The sequence below is a fragment of the Vigna umbellata genome, chromosome 11, assembly GCF_029865625.1.
Source record: "Vigna umbellata cultivar VRB3 chromosome 11, Vumbellata_1.0, whole genome shotgun sequence".
NCBI classification, from domain to species: Eukaryota; Viridiplantae; Streptophyta; class Magnoliopsida; order Fabales; family Fabaceae; genus Vigna; species Vigna umbellata.
The window spans coordinates 20524488-20533819 of record NC_142175.1 but is presented as its reverse complement, the minus strand read 5'-3'; the positions used below and the strand labels follow the sequence as shown (position 1 = coordinate 20533819).

Here is a 9332-nt window from a genome sequence, read left to right as displayed (position 1 = left end):
TGTGCACGCGGGTCCCGAAACCCTTAATTTGTCTAGAAATTCCGAAAGGTTGTTCACCATTCCGATTTTCAAGGCATGCTTTTTGCCAAGCAGCCCATTCTTCCTCCATCAATGAGGTGGCTGGTCCCACCACAGCCTCATCTTCTGGAAAAATGTTGATAGAGGACGTGCAGAAGCTCCAAGGTTCCAATTATGCTATTAAAATATTTATAAAAATATTTTTCAATATAAATCCCATAACCAGGGTTAGTAGCCATGTTTATGATGTTAATAAAAACATTGTCATCTGAGCTACCACATTTATTTATTTATTTTATCATCTTTATAACATTTAAGTCTATTCTTCACGTTTTCATCCAAAAGAATTACTTAATAATAATAATAAAGATAAAACTATTATTATTTATTAAAGTGATATAGGATTCTTTGGAATAAATAACCATTTATTTTCTTCGAGGCACACTTAAAGTCATATAATAGTATATACATTATTAAATTATGTTGATACAATAACTTGTAAACCAACATATCTTTCAATTCTAAAATACACTTTCATTCTCTTTTGTTGAACTACTTTTACTTTTACCTTTTGAGTAGAGTTGGGATTGTTCCAAAAATCTTTTAATCCCCTTATCTGTGCAAGGCCTTGATTTCAAGGCCTCCATCAATATGAAGATTTATCATCGTCTTGTAGGTCACATTTCTCTTCTCATCATTCAATCTGAAGCGGAAACAACCTAATAAAACTGCTGAAAATATCTTCATCTGTCTATAAGCAAACTCTTTTCCTAGACAAATCCGAGGACCAGCCTGCAAATGAATTAAAATCAATCCAATGCTTCTTGAAAGAAAATACACACTAATAGGAGTTTGATCATGTGCATAACAAGCATAGTTCTAAAAAATGATCTAAGCAAAACTCTACTAACCTGAAAAGCTGTAAACTTGAAAGGGCTCTCTTGCTTAAAAATGCCATTCTCATCAAGCCATCTTTCTGGCCTGAAATCCTCTGCATCATCACCCCATATAAATTTCATCCGACCCATTGCATAAGGTTGGTAAGATACCATATCTCCCTTATTAACACTGTACCCATCTGGTAATGTGTCATCAGAAAAACAAATCTTTGCATCCTGCATCAAATTAAGGAGTCTGGTACTTATAATGCATTTCATCTACACAAGCATGTCAAATGTGTAACAACAATGTATCAATCTTGGAAATTTATATTATTACATGGAAGCCAGTGAGGAAGGGTGGAGTGCTGTTTTTTTATTAGCATAAAATATGTTTCTAGTCCTCTTCATTTTTAGCTTCAACTTGGTTCTCTAAATATAAAAAATCACCTTGATCTGTTGAAATGTGTGAAAATTAGAGACATGTCTAAGGAGAGAAAATCTTAAAGCTGGATCTTGTACTTGGTAATCAAATTTAAAACATGATTGCATTTGGTTTCTATTTTCAAAAACCTTACTAGTTTATAGAAAAAACAAAGGAAACACACACCCATGCCAAGGACATGCCTCACCATTATAGCACACCCTTGAGCTAGGACCACAGAACATGACAAAAATGACAAAACATCTCTGTTTTTGGTTTTCAATATACTTGTTTAAGAAGATTTCAAAACGTGATCAATTTTAGATGGACTTGAGATCTGAATAGCATGAAATTATTTGATAGAAAACACACAATTTTAAAACAAAAGGTGAGAAGGAAATCAAACAGCCCCAAGTCCTCCCACCATAAGAGGTAGCTTTAGTTCTAACCATAAATGCAAGAAGGAGAAGTAGTGGAGTCTTGTTTCTACTGCATGCAGTGATGAAAATGAAGAGTTTAACCTCAAACTTAATCTTACCACAGGGACAGCAGGATAAAGTCTGAGAGTTTCTGTAATTGCTGCATGAAGATAGTCCATCTTTTCAAGAGCTTCATCTGTTACACTTGACGCAAATTCAGTATAGCTGCTAATTGTTTTTGTATTTGTTGCTTCTTTCACTTCTTCTGCTGCTTTTTCTTGAACTGCAGGGTACTTACATAACATGTACATGAACCAAGAAAGTGTGGCTGCTGTTGTGTCTTTCCCAGCAATAACAAAGTTTAGAATTATATCTCTTAGGTATGTTGAATCATATCCCTTCGCTTGCAGAAACCTTGACAAAATATCTTCACGTTTACTCTACAGATATAGAATGAAAAATGGATCACATATTGGTGGCACATCTAGTGAGATTAAGAGAGTTAATCTTGGTCATGCACTGAAATATAAATGGCCATGATTGTTTTATTTAAGTTTAATCTTAAGCTTCTGTTTATGATTCTACAGCTAAGGTTACTCCTCTCATCATGTATAAATACAGCTTGCATGTAATAAACTTACATCGGAACCTCCCCTTGAAATCTGCATTTGCTGAATTCTATTTTTTATTAGGTTCAAAACAAATTCATCTAAAACTTTAGTAGTCTTTCTTAATTTGGCCTCTGATCCAATATTCAGAAATTTCTTGATCTTCCAGAAGACATCAACATAACGATAGAGGGTGAGTGCACTTGATGCATCAAAAGCATCAGCAAAAATCTTCCCTTCTTGACTTGATCCACACATGCTGTCAAGTTCAGTTCCAAATGCAACTTGGAAAATTGAATCCAGTGTTGATCTCATGAAAAGGTCCTATACGAATTATTGGAGCAAGTTAGCATCCTATGAAGTAGATAAAAGAAGGTATATGATAGCATCTTTCAGAACATATATATACCCACTTGGATTTCCAACGAACTATTAGAAGTTGCAGATTCAGACACTATGTCTGCAAGTTTTGCTGCATTCTTTCTGAATACTGAAACGCTGAAGTCCCTTAACATCTTGGTAGAGAATTCATGACTTGATATTTTCCTTTGTTCCCGCCATTTCTCCCCATCAACAGTGAAAATCCCATCACCTAGTAAATCCTTCAAATTTTGATAGTTGTACAAGCCCTGCACAAAAGTTTAAAGAAACAAAATTGAAGCTATTTGGCCCAACTTTTTCAAGAATCAAGCAAACCCCTGTATGCCTAATTAAATAAATCATAAAGGCCTATCACAAATCTATATACCTAATGCTTAGTATCTCTGTAATTTTTACATCTAAGATATTGCAGGATACTAGAAGAAATATTGTAATCAATATTACAGGTTGTAAAGCTCTATGTATAACCTCTTGCACTTGTTAGGAATCCAAAGTAAAAATGAGAAAACTAAGTAACATATAAAAAAGAAGACCTACAAATCCATTTTGGATTAAAAGTTGTGTCATAATTTCTTCTATGAATTGGTTCATGATTCATTGGTGTCAAGTATCCCCTATGTATCGTTTAGAAAGAACCCAATAGTACTAGTTTACAATTGAATCAGATTTTGTTTTCTCATATACCTAAACTCTTTCCAAGTCCAAATAACAGTTTGGGCTCAAGCAAGCCAGCTTTATAATATGTAATAATTCCATAAATCTCTCTTTAAGCTCTGTTTTAGTATTCTCCACATGTTACCATACTAATAATAAAGCTAGTGTTACAACCACAGCATGGAAATTGGAAAGGATCATGTCTACCTTCTAAAGGAAGATGGAATAAATTACCATTGCCAAAATTTAAAAGGACAGATTCGAATTTGAGTTATCATTTTTAAGCAACTTCTACACTAAGAAGAAGCCGCAGATTCTGAACCTCAGTTTCCTAAAGGTTTTCTTTCATACCATACAGACGAAGTTCACTTTGACTTTTACACCTATTACCTATTTCAGCAGGATATAACTACTGCAATCATTTCAGGAAAAAAGGTATCATAAACAGAACCACGAACAGTAGAACCGAAGTGTCAAGTGTTTCACATCATGTCACTTTTCACAAAGAAGGCAAATCGCTTTCAAAATAAAATAAAAAAAAAAAAAAAAAAATCTTCAATGCTTATAATCGAGTGCTCCAGTTTTTCATATATGTTATCTAGAAAACAAGCTTTTCAATTCAACAGATTTGACAACAATATGAAATCCAAGAACCTTTTCAGTTCCTTGAACCCTACCCACTAGAGAGTAAGTGGCAACTCACCACTTCCATTTAACAACTCAAATAAAACAGAACCTTTTAACACTTTTCTGTACAAACGAGTAATGTTATATTCTCCCCAAAATCTTTGTACAGATCTTGTAAGATTTTCTAAATTAAAGTTGAAATGACTCAACCAAATTAAAACATTCAATGTTTTCTTTATCTACAAGTAGTAGAGAAGTAATTAATTAATAAAGTTTTTACCTTTCCATAATTCTCAAAATTGGTTTTGAGTATGTACTCAACATTACTCGGTTCTGCAGTGTAAACTTCATATCTGAAAAGGTTGAGCAATCTGTATGTTCTGTGTTTGGCAGCAAGATGAGTCATGTAATGGTGCAACCTGTGGAAGTTTATCATCTGATTAAACACAGTGCCAGCAACAGGGTGATACCTCTTCCCATCCCTTTTGCTCAGTTTTCTGAACAGAAATTGAACCACCAAAAGGGTCAAAGCTGCAAAGAAATAAGGATGTGAAAGAAAAGCCATGGATGACATGGTTTCTGTTGAGGTAAGGAAGTTGCAGTGCAAATGTGACCTTCTCACAGTACTCAGGAAAATAGAATAGAATACAATAATTTTATATCGAATTAAATAGAAGGGGTTCAGAATAATAACTAAGGAAATGATACAATATGATTGGAAAAAAAATCAGTCTTACTACGATGACAAGATTGACTTTCATTAGTTTTGTTTACCTTTTCATTAAAAATTTGTTTAATAATATAATAAATAAAACTAACGAGGTTAGAGCCAACTGCGGATAATTGAAGGAGCGGGCTGGTCATCGCCACCCAAAGTTTTTAAAATTTTTTAAATTAATTGTAATGTACATTAAAAATTGATAGGAATTAAATTAAGGGGTTTGTTAATTTATGTAAAATCATTTTTTAGTTGGTATATTTTAAGAAAGTATACACGTTTTAGGTTACAAAATATCCTCATTTAAATAAAAATATACTTTAAATTTAAGAGTATTTTAATAATTTTAAAATTTAATTTAAAAAATAAATAAATAAAAGATAGTTATTTATCATGATTTTATAATTGTTGCCACGTGTATTTTTTTAAAATCTGTAAGACCCTAGATAATTATCTCTGCAAAACACCTGTCCAATCAGATTTAATGTAATTAAACCACTCTGCCGTGCATTGAAAAACGCACCCACGTCATTACTCAGAACATTAAAATCCACTCACATTCTCTGCCACCCGTCTGCCATGTGTCAAGTTGGAACCTTCTAAAAATCAATAGTGGGAGACAGGTGTCCGCGTGTGAGTGAACGTCCGTTTGACTTGGGAAAGAGAATTGAATTTTCTGAAACACTCCTTCCCATTCTCTACACGCACTCACCTTCTTCCTCAAAACTGATTTCTCCATTTTCTCCACCTTCTCTCTAGAACCAGTTCACCTTCTCTCTACTGTAACTCATCACCTTCTTCTCCGTTCACGTTTCAGAACCGTAGAAACGTTCCCTGAGACGTGAGCGTCATTCTGGACCGAACAGAATTGGGATTTGAGCTGGTAAGTTCTCGTCTCTGACCGTTCGTCCATTAGGTTTCATGCGAAACCAGGTTCTGGGTTCATGCATGGGTGATATCTGAGTTATTTTGATTTTGGTGTTTAGATTAAGTGAAAGATATTAAGTGAATCTGAGGGTAGAACGCGGAGGACAAACCAAACCTTTGCATTAGGATGTCTCACTCACTGATCCGGGTAAGGGAAGCTTATTAATTTAATTTATACTTGTATGTTGTATGAAATCATGATATGGATTGAATGTATGATATATGTATGAATATGGGCTGATTGAGTATGCTTGAACTAGCACTGTTGTACTGGATGAATGTGATTTATGTTGGTTGAACTGTATGTTGATTGTGATACGTATGAGTTGAAAGATGGATGATTAATGTATAGTATGAGTTGTTAATATGATGAATTCTATAAAGTATGTGAATTAACGATGGATATGAAATTATAAAGTATGAATTGTATGAGACATATTGAGTTGAAATACATGAAAAATCTGAAATGTAAATTACTCCCTATGATAAATTACGCTCGTCATCGAACGGTCTTATACCGTTCGATTTCCTAGTAAAATAATTTAAAATGGAATTCTTTCATTCGGAAAGAACTCTGATTGAGAACGAGCGTCCTCCTATGAAATGCTATGTCTGAGCGTTCGGTTCAGCTTAGCTATATATGAATACCTTTAAACTTTGAAATTTGTAACGCTCGGTCTTATACCATGCGTTCGTCATAAGTAATGCTCGGTCATCTATCTAGCGTTCGTCCTAAGTAGTGTTCGGTCTTATACCGAACGCTCGTTCTTATTTTGATTTCCAAACGTGCGTAAATAGCGTTCGTCCAAATACTTAGTAAATGTATATTATCGCGTTCGGTCATTGACTGGCAGTCGATTCCTTTAAACGAAAGGTTCCCAATGTAGTTAAGTACTCATCTTGTTGTATCTTCATCCAAGTTGATTTGACCTAACATCTTGGTACTTAAAATATTCTGAATATTGATCATATCACTCTAGAGTCAGTTCATTTAACTGATTTGAGTAGCAATGACGTTCGCCAAATAATCATGTGTCGAGTCATTCTGATTGGTAACGGGTTCTTCTAAATCTTGCTTTTAACGTTCGTCCTCTTCATTCAGAAAACTGAACGTTCGTTATTTTGAGTAATTGAAACTAAAGATGAAAATGATCATAAAGTATGAAGTTTGAAAAGGTGAACACTATATGGAATGATTTTATGATTATGGATTTTGGACGAGCGTTCCAGGGAGGAACGACTCATATATATATTGATTATGGAAATTGGTAAAGTATGACTGTGGTTATGCTAATGCTGGCTTGGTCCATCCTGATATTCTGTGATACTCATCTTCACGTAGAGGAGAGTAGTTCATGTGTGGGAATGGCAGGAGGTCCTTAGCCCATAAGTTAACATGGGCGACGTAAGAACAGACTAACCTCGAGTGGCAGCTGTTGAGTGTATCCCAGTTACTACACCACTCGGGTGCAAGGACGCCTGTATCTACACAGATTCATACAGTCCGGACGGTCTGTCTAGTATATATATATATATAAATCTATGTTAAGTTACATGCTGTGTGTATATGTTGATTGTATGAATTAAATTATATAAGCTTACCCTTTCGTTTTCCTTGTGTTGTCAAATTGTCTATGTACGTTCGTCCTGTCTTGCAATGATCATCCGTGTGGATGTGAGCAGAAGGCGAGGTAACTCTGGAAGATGCCATCGAGGAGGATAACTTAGTCGAAGTTGAAGTGAAAGCGGAGCAGTAGGACGTCCGTCTTTCCTCTTTAGTTTTAGGCGTTAGCTTTTAAATTTGACGTTCGGTTATTTAAGTTTTGTAAAACCGTTCGTCCTAAAACTGTATTAATTCCGTTTCTTGTATAGTGGGTCTGTACTTAAGCCGTTCGACTTTTGAACTTTGGTTATTAATATAAAGACTGCATTGAATTACTGTTAATTGTAATTAATTCTGATTTATAATAATTACTGTATTTTGGGATGTTACAAAATCAAACGTAATTATTTATCAACTTTAGAAATATTTTTAATTATAGTATTTTTAGAAATATATAATTTTTAGAAATATATAATTTTCAGAAATGAATGTCATTACATAAAATAAATAAGATTTTTTATTATAACTTTTCACATGTAGGTTCATGTAGTTGGTGATTTAATGTAAAGTTAAAATGTGAAATTTTAGAAGTGATCAATACATATTATTTTACAAGTGCACTTTGAGAAAAGAACGTTTAGCCAACAAGTTATTACAAGCACATACTTTTAATATCATAACACCAAATAAAGTTGGCATTTATATATTTTTGAATAGATTATTATTCACAAGAGTTTAGAAATTAGTTAAAATTATTACAAATATATGTCAACTGAACGCTAACAGTTACAGTATATGACAGACCGAACGCTATATTAAATTAAAAATCAACACTAGACCGAGCGGTCATTAACTGAGAATCCACAATAGCAGAACTCAGTTAAGACCGAACACCAGAGAGAAGCCGAACGATCAATTAAAGACCTTCAGCAAACTACATAATTATGCAGAATTAGGAGAATTAGGATCAACACCAAACCTTACCAATTTCACTCGACCACTGAACCAGAATTATGCAGAAAGAAAATCATCATAAACACAACATCAATATTCCACAGGAACAACACCGAACACCCAATTCATCCAATTTTACATTCACACAGAATCATCCAAATCAATTTCATACATTAAAACCAAGTAATTAAATTAGCTAGCTTCCCTTACCTCTTAATCGAATCGAACAACTTCAACAACTACAGACTCGATCACCACCAGAAATTCCTATGAACGCCTATAGTTCATCGATTTGTGAGAAAAGACCACCTAATGGACAAAAAATGGAGTTAGAAAAGGGAAAAGAATGTTGAAGAACACATGCAACCAGTAGGCTATTGTGCATGTGACAGGAAACAACCATTCTAAGAAATTACCAACTCTAAGCTTGATTTTGATCGGTGGAAAACAATGATCTTGACTCCTAGTTTGCTTAAGCAGTGGCTGGTTGAAGAAAAGAATGAAAGGGGATGAAGAATTTCTAGAGAAAAGGAGGAGAAAAGGTAAAAGCTTGAGTTTTAGAGAGATGCATATTTTTAAGAAAATAAGATGAGCTGTGGTTTGGAAAATTCTATAAAATGTTAAATCTCTTTTGGTTGAGACATTTGTCCCTCCTTTCCAAGTGTCATTTTGAGGGGTTTGACAGAAAACAAAATATACATTCTAAACTCCATATTTTATTTAAAAAATCAAATATCATATAATATCAACGAATTCAATAATACTCAAAAGGATTCACTCCTTTTGTCATCTCTCCGTTTATATCATTCAAAACTAATTTTAAAGGTTTTTTTTCTTTCTGTATTGTTGTGTAGCTCAAAATAGATCTTGCGTAAGTGTCACAACAGTTGACACTTGTATTTCTTCTACTTTTTCTTCAACTAACTCTAATTGGATTCACTGCTATAATTTGCCATTTCAAAAGCAATCATTTTAAATAGAAATTTAAGTCGTGGAGAAAAGAGTTGGATTTGATTTTGGTTGAGTGCCGCGCTTTTAATTCTACATGTGAAAAATCTTGCAATAAATTAAAAAATCTTAAGAGTATTTTATTTTATTTTTTAATAAATTATTAATAAGTA

The 9332-nt window shown here is 33.7% G+C and overlaps 1 protein-coding gene across 1 annotated transcript; it reads right to left on the bottom strand.

The window, feature by feature from the left end:
* Window positions 1-382: 382 nt before the first annotated feature.
* Window positions 383-4666, bottom strand: LOC124824648 (cytochrome P450 704C1-like). Its single transcript, XM_047297107.2, has 6 exons — window positions 4290-4666; window positions 2761-2976; window positions 2381-2671; window positions 1859-2179; window positions 930-1133; window positions 383-810 (listed from the first exon to the last, which is right to left on the bottom strand). Exons 1-6 carry the CDS (start codon window positions 4581-4583, stop codon window positions 631-633), a joined length of 1506 nt encoding a protein of 501 aa, XP_047153063.1. The 5' UTR covers window positions 4584-4666; the 3' UTR covers window positions 383-630.
* Between the last annotated feature and the right edge of the window lie 4666 nt (window positions 4667-9332).